General features: G+C 50.3%; 2 protein-coding genes across 2 annotated transcripts in view; one reads left to right on the top strand and one right to left on the bottom strand.

Moving 5' to 3' along the window:
- Positions 1-1560: 1560 nt before the first annotated feature.
- LOC131589855 (uncharacterized) lies at positions 1561-10247 on the top strand. Its single transcript, XM_058859673.1, has 10 exons — positions 1561-1692; positions 2020-2070; positions 2133-3476; positions 5539-6412; positions 7231-7361; positions 7434-7698; positions 8241-8627; positions 9415-10001; positions 10084-10165; positions 10226-10247. Exons 5-8 carry the CDS (start codon positions 7357-7359, stop codon positions 9682-9684), a joined length of 927 nt encoding a protein of 308 aa, XP_058715656.1. The 5' UTR covers positions 1561-1692; positions 2020-2070; positions 2133-3476; positions 5539-6412; positions 7231-7356; the 3' UTR covers positions 9685-10001; positions 10084-10165; positions 10226-10247.
- Positions 10248-17667: 7420 nt separating this feature from the next.
- Positions 17668-19113, bottom strand: part of LOC131589795 (liprin-alpha-3-like) — a 57432-nt gene continuing 55986 nt past the window's right edge. Inside the window, 1 exon segment of the mRNA XM_058859574.1 lies at positions 17668-17916. Coding sequence (XP_058715557.1) covers positions 17668-17916 — 249 coding nt within the window.

The following is a 19113-nucleotide window of genomic DNA, read 5'->3' as shown; positions in this document are numbered from 1 at the left end:
GGGGTTCTGGAGGTTTCCATGGGGTTCTAGAAGCCTTTATGAGGTTCCTATGCGGTTTCTATGGGGTTCCAGAAGCATCTTTGGGGTTCTGACTGTGTTATGGGGTTCTTCTGTGGAGTTCTAGATGTTTCTATGGGATTCTACAGGAACTTATGGGCTTCTAGAAGCATCTATGAGGTTCCTATGGGGTTTCTATAAGGTTCTGGAGGTTTCTATGGGGTTCTAGAAGCATCTATGAGGTTCTAGAAGCATCTATGAGGTTCCTATGGGGTTTCTATGGGGTTCTAGAGGTTTCTATGGGGTTCTGGAGGTTTCCATGGGGTTCTAGAAGCATCTATGGGGTTCCTATGGGGTTTCTATGAGGTTCTAGAAGCATCTATGAGGTTCCTATGGGGTTTCTATGGGGTTCTGGAGGTTTCCATGGGGTTCTTCAGGCATCTGTGGGTTTCTAGAGACATCTATGGCGTTCTAGAAGCATCTATGAGATCCTTATGGGGTTTCAATGGGGTTCTAGAAGCATCTATGGGGGTTCTGGAGGTTTCTATGGGGTTCTAGAAGCATCTATGAGGTTCCTATGGGGTTTCTATGGGGTTCTAGAAGCATCTATGAGGTTTCTATGGGGTTTCTATGGGGTTCTAGAAGCATCTATGGGGTTCCTGGATGTTTCTATGGGGTTCTTCAGGCATCTATGAGGTTCTAGAAGCATTTATGGAGTTCTAGAGGTTTCTATGGGGTTCTGGAGGTTTCCATGGGGTTCTAGAAGCCTTTATGAGATTCCTGTGGGGTTTCTATGAGGTTCTAGAAGCATCTACAAAGTTCCTATGGGGTTTCTATGGGGTTCTGGAGGTTTCCATGGGGTTCTTCAGGCATCTGTGGGTTTCTAGAGACATCTATGGGGTTCTAGAAGCATCTATGGGGTTCCTATGGGGTTTCTATGGGGTTCTAGAAGCATCTATGGAGTTCTAGAGGTTTCTTTGGGGTTCTGGAGGTTTCCATGGGGTTCTAGAAGCATTTATGATGTTTCTATGGGGTTCTAGAAGCATCTATGGGGGTTCTATGGGGTTCTGGAGGTTTCTATGGGGTTCTAGAAGCATCTATGGGGTTCTAAAAGCATTTATGGGGTTCTGGAGGTTTCTATGGGGTTCTGGAGGTTTCTGTGGGGTTCTGGATGTTTCTAGGAGGGTTCTAAAAGCATTTATGGGGATTCTGGATGTTTCTATGGGATTCTAGAAGCATCTATGGGGTTCTAGAAGCATCTATGAGGTTCCTATGGGGTTTCTCTGGGGTTCTAGAAGCATCTATGGGGTTTCTGGATGTTTCTATGGGGTTCTACAAGCATCTACGAGGTTCTAGAAGCATTTATGGAGTTCTAGAGGTTTCTATGGGGTTCTGGAGGTTTCCATGGGGTTCTTCAGGCATCTATGGGGTTCTAGAGGATTCTATGGGATTCTATAGGCATCTATGAGGTTCTAGAAGCATCTATGAGGTTCCTCTGGGGTTTCTATGGGGTTCTGGAGGTTTCCATGGGGTTCTAGAGACATCTATGGGGTTCTAGAAGCATCTATGGAGTTCTAGATGTTTCTATGGGGTTCTAGAAGCATCTATGAGATTCCTATGGGGTTTCTATGAGGTTCTAGAAGCATCTATGAGGTTCCTATGGGGTTTCTATGGGGTTCTAGAAGCATCTATGGGGTTTCTGGATGTTTCTATGGGGTTCTACAAGCATCTATGAGGTTCTAGAAGCACTTATGGAGTTCTAGAGGTTTCTATGGGGTTCTGGAGGTTTCCATGGGGTTCTAGAAGCCTTTATGAGATTCCTGTGGGGTTTCTGTGAGGTTCTAGAAGCATCTATGAGGTTCCTCTGGGGTTTCTATGGGGTTCTGGAGGCTTCCATGGGGTTCTTCAGGCATCTATGAGGTTCTAGAGACATCTATGGGGTTCTAGAAGCATCTATGAGGTTCCTATGGGGTTTCTATGAGGTTCTAGAAGCATCTATGGGGTTCTAGAAGCTTTTATGAGGTTCCTATGAGGTTTCTATGGGGTTCTAGAGGTTTCTATGGGGTTCTGGAGGTTTCCATGGGGTTCTAGAAGCATCTACGAAGTTCCTATGGGGTTTCAATGGGGTTCTGGAGGTTTCCATGGGATTCTTCAAGCATCTATGGGTTTCTAGAGACATCTATGGGGTTCTAGAAGCATCTATGGAGTTCTAGATGTTTCTATGGGGTTCTAGAAGCATCTATGAGGTTCCTATGGGGTTTCTATGGGGTTCTAGAAGCATCTATGGGGTTCTGGAAGCATTTATGAGGTTCCTATGAGGTTTCTATGGGGTTCTAGAGGTTTCTGTGGGGTTCTGGAGGTTTCCATGGGGTTCTAGAAGCATCTATGAGGTTCCTATGGGGTTTCTGTGGGGTTCTAGAAGCATCTCTGGGGTTCTAGAAGCATCTATGAGGTTTCTATGGGGTTTCTATGGGGTTCTAGAAGCATCTATGGGGCTCTAAAAGCATTTATGGGGTTCTGGAGGTTTCTGTGGGGTTCTGGATGTTTCTAGGAGGGTTCCAAAAGTATTTATGGCGTTTCTGGATGTTTCTATGGGATTCTAGAAGCATCTATGGGGTTCTGGAGGTTTCTATGGAGTTCTAAAAGCATTTATGAGGTTGTAGAGATTTTTATTGAGTTCTAGAAGCATCTTTGGGGTTCTAAAATAATTTGTGAGTTTCTAGAGGTTTCTTTGGGGTTCTAGAAGCATCTATGGGGTTCCTATGGGGTTTCTATGGGGTTCTAGAAGCATCTACGAAGTTCCTATGGGGTTTCAATGGGGTTCTGGAGGTTTCCATGGGGTTCTTCAGGCATCTATGGGTTTCTAGAGACATCTATGGGCTTCTAGAAGCATCTCTGGGGTTCTAGAAGCATTTATGATGTTCCTATGGGGTTTCTATGGGGTTCTAGAAGCATCTATGGGGGTTCTGTGGGGTTCTGGAGGTTTCTATGGGGTTCCAGAAGCATCTATGGGGTTCTAGAAGCATTTATGAGGTTCCTATGAGGTTTCCATGGGGTTCTAGAGGTTTCTATGGGGTTCTATGGGGTTCTGGAGGTTTCTATGGGGTTCTAGAAGCATCTATGAGGTTCCTATGAGGTTTCTATGGGGTTCTGGAGGTTTCCATGGGGTTCTTCAGGCATCTATGAGGTTCTAGAAGCATTTATGGAGTTCTAGATGTTTCTATGGGGTTCTAGAAGCATCTGTGGGGTTTCTATGGGCTTCTAGAGACATCCATGGAATTCTAGAAGCTTCTATGGGGTTCTAGAAGCATCTATGGGGTTCTAAAAGCATTTGTGGGGTTTCTGGATGTTTCTATGGGGTTCTAGAAGATTCTATGGGCTTCTAGATATTTCTATGGGATTCTAGAAGCATCTATGAGGTTCTAGAAGCATTTATGGAGTTCTAGATGTTTCTGTGGGGTTCTAGAAGCATCTGTGGGGTTTCTATGGGCTTCTAGAGACATCTATGGAATTCTAAAAGCATCTGTGGGGTTCTAGAAGCATCTATGGGGTTCTAGAAGCATCTATGAGGTTCCTATGGGGGTTCTGTGGGGTTCTAGAAGCATCTATGGGGTTCTAGAAGCATCTATGGGGTTCCAGAAGCACTCATGGGGTTCCAGCTGCATCCAGAAGCTTCTGGAGACACCTCCAGCTGCCCGAGGCCTCGGCTCCTCACTTCTCCTGGTAGTGCCTCCCCGAGCCCGACCTCTCCAGCCACCCGTCCTGTCCCTCCAGCACCACCCTGAGCACGGAGTCGGTGGCCCTGGACATGGTGGCCGTCACCTTGACGGGCCCGGCGCTGACGCTGGCGCTGCCGTGGCCCTTGCCCACGGTGACGCGGTGGAACTGGATCTCCACCTGGGAGCTGGAGTAGGACCCCCTGGTGTTCCTGGGCTTCTGGATGTGTCCACGGGGTTCTGGAGGTTTCTGTGGGGTTCTGGAGGTTTCTATGGGGTTCTGGAGGTTTCTATGGGGTTCTGGAGGTTTCTGTGGGGTTTCTGGAGGTTTCTGTGGGTTTCTGGAGGTTTCTGTGGGGTTCTGGAGGTTTCTGTGGGGTTTCTGGAGGATTCTATGGGTTTCTGGAGGTTTCTATGGGGTACTGGAGGTTTCTGTGGGGTTCTGGAGGATTCTATGGGGTTCTGGAGGTTTCTATGGGGTTCTGGAGGTTTCTGTGGGGTTTCTGGATGTGTCTACGGGGTTCTAGATGTTTCTAGGAGGGTTCTAAAAGCATTTATGGGGATTCTGGATGTTTCTATGGGATTCTAGAAGCATCTATGAGGTTCTGGAGGTTTCTATGGAGTTCTAAAAGCATTTATGAGGTTGTAGAGATTTTTATTGAGTTCTAGAAGCATCTTTGGGGTCCTAAAATAATTTGTGAGGTTCTAGAGGTTTCTATGGGGTTCTAGAAGCATCTATGGGGTTCCTATGGGGTTTCTATGAGGTTCTAGAAGCATCTATGAGGTTTCTATGGGGTTTCAATGGGGTTCTGGAGGTTTCCATGGGGTTCTTCAGGCATCTATGAGGTTCTAGAACTATTTATGGAGTTCTAGATGTTTCTATGAGATTCTAGAAGCATCTGTGGGGTTTCTATGGGGTTCTAGAGACATCTGTGGAATTCTAGAAGCTTCTATGGGGTTCTAGAAGCATCTATGGGGTTCTAGAAGCATCTCTGGGTTTCTAACAGCATCTATGGGGTTCTAGAAGCATCTATGGGGTTCCAGAAGCACTCATGGGGTTCCAGCTGCATCCAGAAGCTTCTGGAGACACCTCCAGCTGCCCGAGGCCTCGGCTCCTCACTTCTCCTGGTAGTGCCTCCCCGAGCCCGACCTCTCCAGCCACCCGTCCTGTCCCTCCAGCACCACCCTGAGCACGGAGTCGGTGGCCCTGGACATGGTGGCCGTCACCTTGACGGGCCCGGCGCTGACGCTGGCGCTGCCGTGGCCCTTGCCCACGGTGACGCGGTGGAACTGGATCTCCACCTCGGAGCTGGAGTAGGAACCCCTGGTGTTCCTGGGCTTCTGGATGTGTCCACGGGGTTCTGGAGGTTTCTGTGGGGTTCTGGAGGTTTCTGTGGGGTTTCTGGAGGATTCTATGGGGTTCTGGAGGTTTCTATGGGGTTCTGGAGGTTTCTGTGGGGTTTCTGGAGGTTTCTGTGGGGGTTCTGGATGTGTCTACAGGGTTCTAGATGTTTCTAGAAGGGTTCTAAAAGCATTTATGGGGTTTCTGGATGTTTTTGTGGGGTTCTAGAAGCATCTATGGGGTTCTGGAGGTTTCTATGGGGTTCTAAAAGCATTTATGAGGTTGTAGAGATTTTTATTGAGTTCTAGAAGCATCTTTGGGGTTCTAAAATAATTTGTGAGGTTTTAGAGGTTTCTTTGGGGTTCTAGAAGCATCTATGAGGTTCCTATGGGGTTTCTATGGGGTTCTGGAGGTTTCCATGGGGTTCTTCAGGCATCTATGAGGTTCTAGAACTATTTATGGAGTTCTAGATGTTTCTATGAGATTCTAGAAGCATCTGTGGGGTTTCTATGGGGTTTCTATGGGCTTCTAGAGACATCTATGGAATTCTAGAAGCTTCTATGGGGTTCTAGAAGCATCTATGGGGTTCTAAAAGCATTTATGGGGTTCTGGAGGTTTCTATGGGGTTCTAGAAGATTCTATGGGGTTCCAGATATTTCTATGGGATTCTAGAAGCATCTATGAGGTTCTAGAAGCATTTACGGAGTTCTAGATGTTTCTGTGGGGTTCTAGAAGAATCTATGGGGTTCTAGAAGCATCTATGGGTTTCTAACAGCATCTATGGGGTTCTAGAAGCATCTATGGGTTTCTAACAGCATCTGTGGGGTTCTAACAGCATCTATGGGGTTCTAGAAGCATCTACGGGGTTCCAGAAGCATCTATGGGCTTCTCAAAGCATTTATGAGGTTCCTATGGGGTTTTTATGGGGTTCTAACAGCATCTATGGGGTTCTAGAAGCATCTATGGGGTTCTAGAGACATCTATGGGGTTCTAGAAGCATCTATGGGGTTCCAGAAGCACTCATGGGGTTCCAGCTGCATCCAGAAGCTTCTGGAGACACCTCCAGCTGCCCGAGGCCTCGGCTCCTCACTTCTCCTGGTAGTGCCTCCCCGAGCCCGACCTCTCCAGCCACCCGTCCTGTCCCTCCAGCACCACCCTGAGCACGGAGTCGGTGGCCCTGGACATGGTGGCCGTCACCTTGACGGGCCCGGCGCTGACGCTGGCGCTGCCGTGGCCCTTGCCCACGGTGACGCGGTGGAACTGGATCTCCACCTGGGAGCTGGAGTAGGACCCCCTGGTGTTCCTGGGCTTCTGGATGTGTCTACGGGGTTCTGGAGGTTTCTGTGGGGTTCTGGAGGTTTCTATGGGGTTCTGGAGGTTTCTATGGGGTTTCTGGAGGTTTCTGTGGGGTTCTGGATGTGTCTACGGGGTTCTAGATGTTTCTAGGAGGGTTCTAAAAGCATTTATGGGGTTTCTGGATGTTTCTATGGGGTTCTACAGGCATCTATGAGGTTCTAGAAGCATTTATGGAGTTTCTATGGGGTTCTGGAGGTTTCCATGGGGTTCTAGAAGCATCTATGGGGTTCTAGAGACATCTATGGGGTTCTAGAAGCATCTATGGGGTTCCAGAAGCACTCATGGGGTTCCAGCTGCATCCAGAAGCTTCTGGAGACACCTCCAGCTGCCCGAGGCCTCGGCTCCTCACTTCTCCTGGTAGTGCCTCCCCGAGCCCGACCTCTCCAGCCACCCGTCCTGTCCCTCCAGCACCACCCTGAGCACGGAGTCGGTGGCCCTGGACATGGTGGCCGTCACCTTGACGGGCCCGGCGCTGACGCTGGCGCTGCCGTGGCCCTTGCCCACGGTGACGCAGTGGAACTGGATCTCCACCTCGCAGCTGGAGTAGGAACCCCTGGTGTTCCTGGGCTTCTGGATGTGTCCACGGGGTTCTGGAGGTTTCTATGGGGTTCTGGAGGATTCTATGGGGTTCTGGAGGTTTCTGTGGGGTTCTGGAGGTTTCTGTGGGGTTCTAAAACCATTTATGGGGTTTCTGGAGGCTTCTATGGGGTTCTAGAAGATTCCATGGGGTTCTTGGTGTGTCTATGGGGTTCTAGAAGCACCTATGAGGGTCCTATGGGGTTCTAGAAGCATCTGTGGGGGTTCTGTGGGCTTCTGGAGGTTTCTATGGAGTTCTAAAAGCATTTATGAGGTTGTAGAGATTTTTATTGAGTTCTAGAAGCATCTTTGGGGTTCTAAAATAATTTGTGAGGTTCTAGAGGTTTCTTTGGGGTTCTAGAAGCATCTATGGGGTTTCTATGGGGTTTCTATGGGGTTCTAGAAGCATCTATGAAGTTCCTATGGGGTTTCTATGGGTTCTGGAGGTTTCTATGGGCTTCTGGAGGTTTCTGTGGGGTTTCTGGAAGTTTCTATGAGGTTTCTGGAGGATTCTATGGGGTTCTGGAAGTTTCTGTGGAGTTTCTGGAGGTTTCTGTGGGGTTCTGGAGGTTTCTGTTGGGTTCTGGAGGATTCTATGGGGTTCTGGAGGTTTCTGTGGGGTTCTGGAGGTTTCTGTGGGGTTTCTGGAGGTTTCTGTGGGGTTCTGGAGGTTTCTGTGGGGTTTCTGGAGGTTTCTGTGGGGTTCTGGATGTGTCTACAGGGTTCTAGATGTTTCTATGGGGTTCTAAAAGCATTTATGGGGTTTCTGGATGTTTCTATGGGGTTCTACAGGCATCTATGAGGTTCTAGAAGCATTTATGGAGTTCTAGAGGTTTCTATGGGGTTCTAACAGCATCTATGGGTTTCTAACAGCATCTATGGGGTTCTAGAGGCATCTGTGGGGTTCTAGAAGCATCTATGGGGTTCTAACAGCATCTATGGGGTTCCAGCTGCATCCAGAAGCTTCTGGAGACACCTCCAGCTGCCCGAGGCCTCGGCTCCTCACTTCTCCTGGTAGTGCCTCCCCGAGCCCGACCTCTCCAGCCACCCGTCCTGTCCCTCCAGCACCACCCTGAGCACGGAGTCGGTGGCCCTGGACATGGTGGCCGTCACCTTGACGGGCCCGGCGCTGACGCTGGCGCTGCCGTGGCCCTTGCCCACGGTGACGCGGTGGAACTGGATCTCCACCTCAGAGCTGGAGTAGGAACCCCTGGTGTTCCTGGGCTTCTGGATGTGTCCACGGGGTTCTGGAGGTTTCTGTGGGGTTCTGGAGGTTTCTGTGGGGTTTCTGGAGGTTTCTATGGGGTTCTGGAGGTTTCTATGGGGTTCTGGAGGTTTCTGTGGGGTTCTGGAGGTTTCTGTGGGGTTCTGGAGGTTTCTATGGGGTTTCTGGAGGTTTCTGTGGGGTTCTGGAGGTTTCTATGAGGTTTCTGGAGGTTTCTATGGGGTTCTGGAGGTTTCTATGGGGTTCTGGAGGTTTCTATGGGGTTTCTGGAGGTTTCTATGGGGTTCTGGAGGTTTCTATGAGGTTTCTGGAGGATTCTATGGGGTTCTGGAGGTTTCTGTGGGGTTTCTGGAGGTTTCTGTGGGGTTCTGGAGGTTTCTGTGGGGTTCTGGAGGTTTCTTTGGGGTTTCTGGAGGTTTCTGTGGGGTTCTGGATGTGTCTACAGGGTTCTAGATGTTTCTAGAAGGGTTCTAAAAGCATTTATGGGGTTTCTGGATGTTTTTGTGGGTTTCTAGAAGCATCTATGGGGTTCTGGAGGTTTCTATGGAGTTCTAAAAGCATTTATGAGGTTGTAGAGATTTTTATTGAGTTCTAGAAGCATCTTTGGGGTTCTAAAATAATTTGTGAGGTTCTAGAGGTTTCTTTGGGGTTCTAGAAGCATCTATGAGGTTCCTATGGGGTTTCTATGGGGTTCTAGAAGCATCTATGGGGTTCTAGAAGCATCTATGAGGTTTCTATGGGGTTTCTATGGGGTTCTGGAGGTTTCCATGGGGTTCTTCAGGCATCTATGAGGTTCTAGAACCATTTATGGAGCTCTAGATGTTTCTATGGGGTTCTAGAAGCATCTATGGGGTTCTAGAAGCATCTATGGGGTTCCAGAAGCACTCATGGGGTTCCAGCTGCATCCAGAAGCTTCTGGAGACACCTCCAGCTGCCCGAGGCCTCGGCTCCTCACTTCTCCTGGTAGTGCCTCCCCGAGCCCGACCTCTCCAGCCACCCGTCCTGTCCCTCCAGCACCACCCTGAGCACGGAGTCGGTGGCCCTGGACATGGTGGCCGTCACCTTGACGGGCCCGGCGCTGACGCTGGCGCTGCCGTGGCCCTTGCCCACGGTGACGCGGTGGAACTGGATCTCCACCTCAGAGCTGGAGTAGGAACCCCTGGTGTTCCTGGGCTTCTGGATGTGTCCACGGGGTTCTGGAGGTTTCTGTGGGGTTCTGGAGGTTTCTATGGGGTTCTGGAGGTTTCTGTGGGGTTCTGGAGGTTTCTATGGGGTTCTGGAGGTTTCTATGGGGTTCTGGAGGATTCTATGGGGTTCTGGAGGTTTCTGTGGGGTTCTGGAGGTTTCTGTGGGGTTCTAAAACCATTTATGGGGTTTCTGGAGTTTTCTATGGGGTTCTAGAAGATTCTATGGGGTTCTTGATGTGTCTATGGGGTTCTAGAAACACCTATGAGGGTCCTATGGGGTTCTAGAAGCATCTGTGGGGTTCTAGAAGCATCTATGGGGTTCTGGAGGTTTCTATGGAGTTCTAAAAGCATTTATGAGGTTGTAGAGATTTTTATTGAGTTCTAGAAGCATCTTTGGGGTTCTAAAATAATTTGTGAGGTTCTAGAAGTTTCTTTGGGGTTCTAGAAGCATCTATGGGGTTCCTATGGGGTTTCTATGGGGTTCTAGAAGCATCTATGGGGTTCTAGAAGCATCTATGAGGTTTCTATGGGGTTTCTATGGGGTTCTGGAGGTTTCCATGGGGTTCTTCAGGCATCTATGGGTTTCTAGAGACATCTATGGGGTTCTAGAAGCATCTATGGAGTTTTAGATGTTTCTATGGGGTTCTAGAAGCATCTATGAGATCCCTATGGGGTTTCTATGAGGTTCTAGAAGCATCTATGGGGTTCTAGAAGCATCTATGAGGTTCCTATGGGGTTTCTATGGGGTTCTAGAAGCATCTATGGGGTTCTAGACGTTTCTTTGGGGTTCTGGAGGTTTCCATGGGGTTCTAGAAGCATCTATGAGGTTCCTATGGGGTTTCTATGGGATTCTAACAGCATCTACGGGGTTCTAACAGCATCTATGGGGTTCCAGCTGCATCCAGAAGCTTCTGGAGACACCTCCAGCTGCCCGAGGCCTCGGCTCCTCACTTCTCCTGGTAGTGCCTCCCCGAGCCCGACCTCTCCAGCCACCCGTCCTGTCCCTCCAGCACCACCCTGAGCACGGAGTCGGTGGCCCTGGACATGGTGGCCGTCACCTTGACGGGCCCGGCGCTGACGCTGGCGCTGCCGTGGCCCTTGCCCACGGTGACGCGGTGGAACTGGATCTCCACCTCAGAGCTGGAGTAGGAACCCCTGGCCATGCGCTCGTAGGTGCTCTCCAGGGGGTTCAGGTGGACCTTCTCCATGGACAGCTCCAAGCCCAGCTCCATGGAGAACTTGTTGTAGTCGATGGGGTTGGAGAAGTAGACGGCCAAGGTGAAGGACTCGGATTCGTAGACCAGGATCCCGGCCACGCCCCAGAAGGGGAAGGCACCAGGGAAGGTGCACCTGTCCTTGGAGCCAGGGGACAGCTCGGGGAGGGGAGGAGCCAAGCAGCGGCCACACTCCAGGAAGGTCCTGGGGACAGGAACGGGGTGGGGTCAGCAGGAGAAACCGGTGGGATCAGGGGGAGAAGATGGTGGGATCAGGGGGAGAAACCGGTGGGATCAGGGGGAGAAACCGGTGGGATCAGGGGGAGAAGATGGTGGGATCAGGAGATGTTGGTGGGATCAGATGTTGGTGGGATCAGAAGTTGGTGGGATCAGGAGATGGTGGGATCAGGGGGAGATGTTGGTGGGAACAGGAGATGTTGGTGGGATCAGGAGATGTTGGTGGGATCAGGAGAAGTTGGTGGGATCAGGAGATGTTGGTGGGATCAGGAGATGTTGGTGGGATCAGGAGATGGTGGGATCAGGAGATGTTGGTGGGATCAGGGGATGGTGGGATCAGGAGATGTTGGTGGGATCAGGAGATGTTGGTGGGATCAGGAGATGGAGGGATCAGGAGATGGTGGGATCAGGAGATGTTGACGGGATCAGGAAATGTTGGTGGGATCAGGAGAAGTTGGTGGGATCAGGAGATGTTGGTGGGATCAGGAGATGTTGGAGGGATCAGGAGATGTTGGTGGGATCAGGGAATGTTGGTGGGATCAGGAGATGTTGGAGGGATCAGGAGATGTTGGTGGGATCAGGAGATGTTTGGATCAGCAGGAGATGTTGGTGGGATCAGGGGATGGTGGGATCAGGAGATGTTGGTGGGATCAGGAGATGGTGGGATCAGGAGATGTTGGTGGGATCAGGGGGAGATGTTGGTGGGATCAGGAGATGTTTGGATCAGCAGGAGATGTTGGTGGGATCAGGGGATGTTGGTGGGATCAGATGTTGGTGGGATCAGGAGATGTTGGTGGGATCAGGGGATGTTGGTGGGATCAGGAGATGTTGGAGGGATCAGGAGATGTTGGTGGGATCAGGAGATGTTTGGATCAGCAGGAGATGTTGGAGGGATCAGGAGAAGTTGGTGGGATCAGGAGATGTTGGTGGGACCAGGGAACGTTGGTGGGATCAGGAGATGTTGGTGGGATCAGGAGATGTTGGTGGGATCACCATGGGTGAAAGATCCCACCCAGAGCTGTCCCGAGGGTCCCCCCAGTCCCGCCCGGTCCCACCTGGGTCTCCTCAGGGAGATGTTCCAGGTGTTGTTGGAGATCTCGATCTGCACCGAGCGGCTCAGCAGCGACCCCATCCTCAGGTCTGGGATCTCCTGGGATCAGGGATCTCCTCAGCTCTGGGATCTCCTCAGGTCCGGGATCTCCTCAGGTCTGGGATCTCCTCGGGTCTGGGATCTCCTGGGATCTGGGATCTCCTGGGATCTGGGATCTCCTCGGCTCTGGGATCTCCTGGGATCTGGGATCTCCTCAGGTCTGGGATCTCCTGGGATCAGGGATCTCCTCGGGTCAGGGATCTCCTGGGATCAGGGATCTCCTCGGGTCTGGGATCTCCTCAGCTCTGGGATCTCCTCGGCTCTGGGATCTCCTCGGCTCTGGGATCTCCTCGGCTCTGGGATCTCCTTGGCTCTGGGATCTCCTCACTTGGGGTCTCCTCAGCTGCTCCAGGATCTCCTCGCTCGGGGTCTCCTCAGATCCGGGATCTCCTCAGCTCCAGACTCCCCTGCCCCACTGCAGGATCTCCTGCCCCACTGCAGGATCCTCTGCCCCACTGCAGCCCCACTGCAGGATCTCCTGCCCCACTGCAGGATCCTCTGCCCCACTGCAGGTTCCTCTGCCCCACTCTGGGATCTCCTGCCCCACTGCAGGATCCTCTGCCCCACTCCTGCCCCACTGCAGGATCCTCTGCCCCACTGCAGGATCCTCTGCCTCACTCTGGGATCTCCTGCCCCACTGCAGGATCCTCTGCCCCACTGCAGGATCCCCTGCCCCACTGCAGCCCCACTGCAGGATCCTCTGCCCCACTCCTGCCCCACTCCTGCCCCACTGCAGCCTCACTCTGGGATCTCCTGCCCCACTGCAGCCCCACTGCCCCACTCTTGCCCCACTCCAGACCCTCCTGCCCCACTCCGGACCCCCCTGCCCCACTCCGGACCCCCCTGCCCCACTGCAGCCCCCCTGCCCCACTCCGGACCCTCCTGCCCCACTCCTGCCCCACTGCCCCACTCCTGCCCCACTCCGGGACCTCCTGCCTCACTCCGGACCCCTCTGCCCCACTCCTGCCCCACTGCAGCCCCCCTGCCCCACTCCGGGACCCCCTGCCCTACTCCGGACCCTCCTGCCCCACCGCAGCCCCACTCCGGACCCTCCTGCCCCACCGCAGCCCCACTCCGGACCCCCCTGCCCCACTCCTGCCCCACTCCGGACCCCCCCGCCCCACTCCTGCCCCACCTCTGCCCCACTCGTGTCTCTCCCCCGCTGTTCCGTTTCTCTCCCAAGTCCCCAAAGTTGATTTTTTTTGTCCCCGCTCGGAGCTTTCGCTTTCACCCGGCCCGGCCCTTCCTGCCCGGCCCGGCGGCATTTCCCGGAATGGGGGGACTGGGACGGACTGGGGGGACTGGGGGGAACTGGTTTCATGCTCCAGTGTAACCGGTTTAACTGGGGGGAACTGGTTAGACTGGTTTGATTCTCCAGTGTAACCGGTTTAACTGGGGGGAACTGGTTAGACTGGTTTCATGCTCCAGTGTAACTGGTTTAACTGGGGGGAACTGGTTAGACTGGTTTCATGCTCCAGTGTAACTGGTTTAACTGGGGGGAACTGGTTAGACTGGTTTCATGCTCCAGTATAACCAGTTTAACTGGGAGGAAGTGGTTTAATGCTCCAGTATAACTGGTTTAACTGGGGGGAACTGGTTAGACTGGTTTAATTCTCCAGTGTAACCAGTTTAACTGGGGGGAACTGGTTAGACTGGTTTAATTCTCCAGTGTAACCGGTTTAACTGGGGGGAACTGGTTAGACTGGTTTAATTCTCCAGTATAACTGGTTAGACTGGGGGGAACTGGTTAGACTGGTTTAATTCTCCAGTATAACTGGTTAGACTGGTTTCATGCTCCAGTATAACCAGTTTAACTGGGAGGAAGTGGTTTAATGCTCCAGTATAACCGGTTTAACTGGTTTAATTCTTCAATATAACCGGTTTAACTGGTATAACTGGTTAGACTAGTTTAATTCTCCAGTATAACCGGTTTAACTGGTTAACTGGTTTAATTCTTCAATATAACCAGTTTAACTGGGAGGAACTGTTTTAATGCTCCAGTATAACTGGTTTAACTGGTTTAGTTCTCCAATATAACTGGTAGAACTGGTTTAACTGGTTTAACTGGTGTAACTGGTTTAGTTCTCCAGTATAACTGGTGTAACCGGTTTGACTGGTTTAATTCTCCAGTATAACTGGTGTAACTGGTTTAACTGGTTTAATTCTCTATTATAGCTGGTATAACTGGTTTAATTCTCCAGTATAACTGGTGTAACTGGTTTAATTCTCCATGATAACTGGTTGTAACTGGTTTAACTGGTTTAGTTCTCCAGTATAACTGGTTTAACTGGTTTGACTGGTTTAATTGTCCAGTATAACTGGTTTAACTGGTTTAATTCTCCAATATAACTGGTTTAACTGGTTTGACTGGTTTAATTTTTCAATATAACTGGTTTGACTGGTTTAATTCTCCAGTATAACTGGTTTAACTGGTTTGACTGGTTTGACTGGTTTAATTCTCCATTATAACTGGTATAACTGGTTTAATTCTCCAGTATAACTGGTGTAACTGGTTTAATTCTCCAGTATAACTGGTGTAACTGGTTTAACTGGTTTGACTGGTTTAATTCTCCAGTATAACTGGTGTAACTGGTTTGACTGGTTTAATTCTCCAGTATAACTGGTGTAACCGGTTTAACTGGTTTAGTTCTGCAGTATAACTGGTGTAACTGGTTTGACTGGTTTAATTCTCCATTATAACTGGTTTGACTGGTTTAATTCTCCAATATAACTGGTTTAACTGGTTTAACTGGTTTAGTTCTCCAATAGAACCGGACCCCCAAGTTTGGGGTCCCCAAGTTTTAGGGGTTGTGGGAGGATTTGGGGGGGGTTTGAAAGGGTTTGGGGGGGTCTGGGGGGGATTTTTTGGGGAGGATTTTGGGGAATTTTGAAGGGAAGATTTGGGGGGGATTTGGGGGAATTTTTAGGGGGGATTTGGGGGGATTTGGGAGGGATTTTGGGGGGATTTGAGGGGGGATTTGGGAGGATTTTGGGGGGGTTTTGAGGGGATTTTAGGGGCTGTGGGAGAATTTTGGGGGGATTTGGGAGGGATTTTTGGGGGGAAGATTTGGGAGGGATTTGGGAAGGATTCGGGAGGGATTTTAGGGGATTTGGAGGGATTTTAGGGGGAAAATTTTGGAGGGATTTTAGTGGGAATTTGGGAAAGATTTTAGGGAATTTGTGAAGGATTTGGGAGGGGTTTTAGGGGATCTGGGAGGGATTTTAGTGGGGAATTTGGGAGGGATTTTAGGGGCTCTGGGGGGGATTTTAGGGGGGGATTTTGGGAGGGTTTGGGGGAATTTGAAGGGAAAATTTTAGGGAGATTTGGGAAGGATTTGGGAGGGATTTTAGTGGGGAAAATTTGGGAGAGATTTTAGGGAATTTTGGGAAGGATTTGGGAGGGATTTTAGTGGGGAAAATTCGGGAGACATTTTAGGGGATTTGGGAGGGATTTTAGGGGGGGATTTTGGGAGGGGTTTGGGGGAATTTGAAGGGAAAATTTTGGGGGGATTTTAGGGGATTTGGGAGCGATTTTAGTGGGGAATTTGGGAGAGATTTTAGGGAATTTGGGAAGGATTTGGGAGGGATTTTAGTGGGGAAAATTCGGGAGAGATTTTAGGGGATTTGGGAGGGATTTTAGGGGCTCTGGGAGGGATTTTAGTGGGGAAAATTTGGGAGGGATTTTAGTGGGGAAAATTCGGGAGAGATTTTAGGGGGATTTGGGAGGGATTTTAGGGGGGATTCGGGAGGGATTTTAGGGAATTTGGGAAGGATTTGGGAGGGATTTTAGTGGGAAATTTTGGGAGGGATTTTAGGGGATTTGGGAGGGATTTTAGGGGGGAAATTCGGGAGGGATTTTAGGGAATTTGGGAAGGATTTGGGAGCGATTTTAGTGGGGAAAATTCGGGAGGGATTTGGGGGGGGGGGGAAGAAGGATTCGGGAGGGATTTTAGGGGATTTGTGAAGGATTTTAGGGGGGATTTGGGAGGGATTTTAGGGGCTCTGGGAGGGATTTTAGGGGGGGATTTTGGGAGGGTTTGGGGGAATTTGAAGGGAAAATTTTGGGGGGATTTTAGGGGATTTGGGAGGGATTTTAGTGGGGAAAATTTGGGAGAGATTTTAGGGGATTTGGGAAGGACTTGGGAGGGATTTTAGTGGGAAATTTTGGAGGGATTTTGGGGAATTTGGGAATGATTTGGGAGGGATTTTAGGGGGGGAAAATTTGGGAGGGATTTTAGGGGCTCTGGGAGGGATTTTAGGGGGGGATTTTGGGAGGGTTTGGGGGAATTTGAAGGGAAAATTTTGGGGGGATTTTAGGGGATTTGGGAGGGACTTGGGAGGGATTTTAGGGGGAAAATTCGGGAGAGATTTTAGGGGATTTGGGAAGGATTTTAGGGGGGATTTGGGAGGGATTTTAGGGGCTCTGGGAGGGATTTTAGTGGGGGAAAATTTGGGAGGGATTTGGGAAGGATTCGGGAGGGATTTTAGGGGATTTGGGAGGGATTTTAGGGGGGATTCGGGAGGGATTTTAGGGAATTTGGGAAGGATTCGGGAGCGATTTTAGTGGGGAAAATTTGGGAGAGATTTTAGGAGATTTGGAAGGATTTGGGAGGGATTTTAGGGGGAAAATTCGTGAGGGATTTAGGGATTTGGGAGGGATTTTAGGGGGGAAAATTTGGGAGAGATTTTAGGGGATTTGGGAAGGATTTGGGAGGGATTTTAGTGGGGAAAATTTCGGGAGAGATTTTAGGAGATTTGGGAAGGACTTGGGAGGGATTTTAGGGGGAAAATTCGTGAGGATTTTAGGGGATTTGTGAAGGATTTTAGTGGGAATTTGGGAGAGATTTTAGGGAATTTGGGAAGGATTTGGGAGGGATTTTAGTGGGAAATTTTGGAGGAATTTTGGGGAATTTGGGAAGGATTTGGGAGGGATTTTAGGGGAAAATTCGGGAGAGATTTTAGGGGCTCTGGGAGGGATTTTAGGGGGGGATTTTGGGAGGGTTTGGGGGAATTTGAAGGGAAAATTTTGGGGGGATTTTAGGGGATTTGGGAGGGATTTTAGTGGGGAAAATTTGGGAGAGATTTTAGGGGATTTGGGAAGGACTTGGGAGGGATTTTAGTGGGAAATTTTGGAGGGATTTTGGGGAATTTGGGAATGATTTGGGAGGGATTTTAGGGGGGAAAATTTGGGAGGGATTTTAGGGGCTCTGGGAGGGATTTTAGGGGGGGATTTTGGGAGGGTTTGGGGGAATTTGAAGGGAAAATTTTGGGGGGATTTTAGGGGATTTGGGAAGGATTTTAGGGGGGATTTGGGAGGGATTTTAGGGGCTCTGGGAGGGATTTTAGTGGGGAAAATTTGGGAGGGATTTGGGAAGGATTCGGGAGGGATTTTAGGGGATTTGGGAGGGATTTTAGGGGGGATTTGGGAGGGATTTTAGGAGATTTGGGAAGGACTTGGGAGGGATTTTAGGGGGAAAATTCGTGAGGGATTTTAGGGGATTTGGGAGGGATTTTAGTGGGGAAAATTCGGGAGAGATTTTAGAGAATTCGGTAACGATTTGAGAGCAATTTCAGGCGATAAATTCAGAATAAAACCACGACACATTTCCAGACCCCCTGCAGCCTCCAGCACGAATTTTATCCCAAAAAAAAAACCCCCAATTTTTTTTAGGGAGGGTTCAGGACCCCCCCAAACCCCCCCGGAGCCCCACAAAAGGAGGGGCCGAGCCCCAGCACGGCGCAGTCGGTGGCGGCCATGGGGCAGCGGCCGCAGTGACAGCCCAGAGCCACCGGCACCGACACCGAGGGGTCCGTCCCGGGGGCGCAGCCCCCCAAAAACCAGCGCTCGTAGCGAACCCCGGAATAGGTGCAGGAAAACTGGGGAGGGGGACCCAGGGGGCTGCGGTAAACCGGCTCCTGGAATGGGGGAAAAAATGGGGAAAAAGGGGGAAAAGGGGGAAAAAAAAGGGGGGAAAAGGGGGGAAAAGAAAGGGAGAAAAGGGGAAAAATGGGGGGGAAAAGGGGGGAAAAAGAGGGGGAAAAGGGGGGGGAAAAGGGGGGAAAAAAAGGGGGAAAAAGGGGAATAGGAAGGAAAAGAGGGGGGAAAAGGGGGGAAAAAAGGGGGAAATTATGGGGAGGAAAGGGGGAATGGGGGGAAAAAGGGGGGAAAAAGAAGCAGAAAAAAGGGGGGAAAAAAGGGGGGGAAAGGGGGAAATAAGGGGAGAAAAAGGGGAAATGGGGGGGAAAAGGGGGGAAAAAGGGGCGGGAAAGAAGCAGAAAAAATGGGGAAAAAGAAGGGGAGAAAAGGTGAAAAATGGGGGGGAAAGGGGGAAAAAAGGGGGGGAAAAGGGGGAAAAAGGGTGGGGGGAAAGGGGGAAAAAGAAGGGAGAAAGGGGGAAAAAAGGGGGAAAAAGAAGGGAGAAAAGGTGAAAAATGGGGGGAAAAAGGGGGGGAAAAAAAGAGGGGGGAAAGGGGGAAATGATGGGGAGAAAAGGGGGAAAAGGGGGGAAGGGTGGAAAAGAAAGGGGGAAAAATAAGGGGGAAAAGGAGGGGAAAAAGGGGAAAAGGGGGGAAAATAGCGGGAAAAAGGGGGGAGAAAAGAAGAGGAGAAAAGGGGAAAAATGGGGGGAAAAGGGGGGAAAAAAGAGGGGGAAAAGGGGGAAATTTAAGGGGAGAAAAGGGGGAAATGGGGGCAAAAAGGCAGAAAAAAGGGGGGAAAAGGGGGGGAAAAGGGGGAAATTAAGGGGAGAAAAAGGGGGAAATGGGGGGGAAAAGGGGGAAAAAGGGGGGGGAAAGAAGCAGAAAAAATGGGGAAAAAGAAGGGGAGAAAAGGTGAAAAATGGGGGGAAAAGGAGGCAAAAGAGGGGGGAAAAGGGGGAAAAAGAAAGGGGAGGAAAGGGGAAAAAAAAAGGGGGAAAAGGAGGGGAAAAAGGGGGAAAAAATAAGGGGAAAAAAAGAGGGGGAAAAGGGGAAAAATCAGGGGAAAAATCAGGGGAGAAAAGGGGAAAATGGGGGGGAAAAGGGAAAAAGAAAGGGGGAAAAATAAGGGGGAATAGGGGGGAAAAGGGGGAAAAAGAAGCAGAAAAAAGGGGAAAAAGAAGGGGAGAAAAGGGA

Source organism: Poecile atricapillus, chromosome 30 (genome assembly GCF_030490865.1).
Source record: "Poecile atricapillus isolate bPoeAtr1 chromosome 30, bPoeAtr1.hap1, whole genome shotgun sequence".
Taxonomy (NCBI): Eukaryota; Metazoa; Chordata; class Aves; order Passeriformes; family Paridae; genus Poecile; species Poecile atricapillus.
This window is presented reverse-complemented; position numbering and strand designations above follow the sequence as displayed.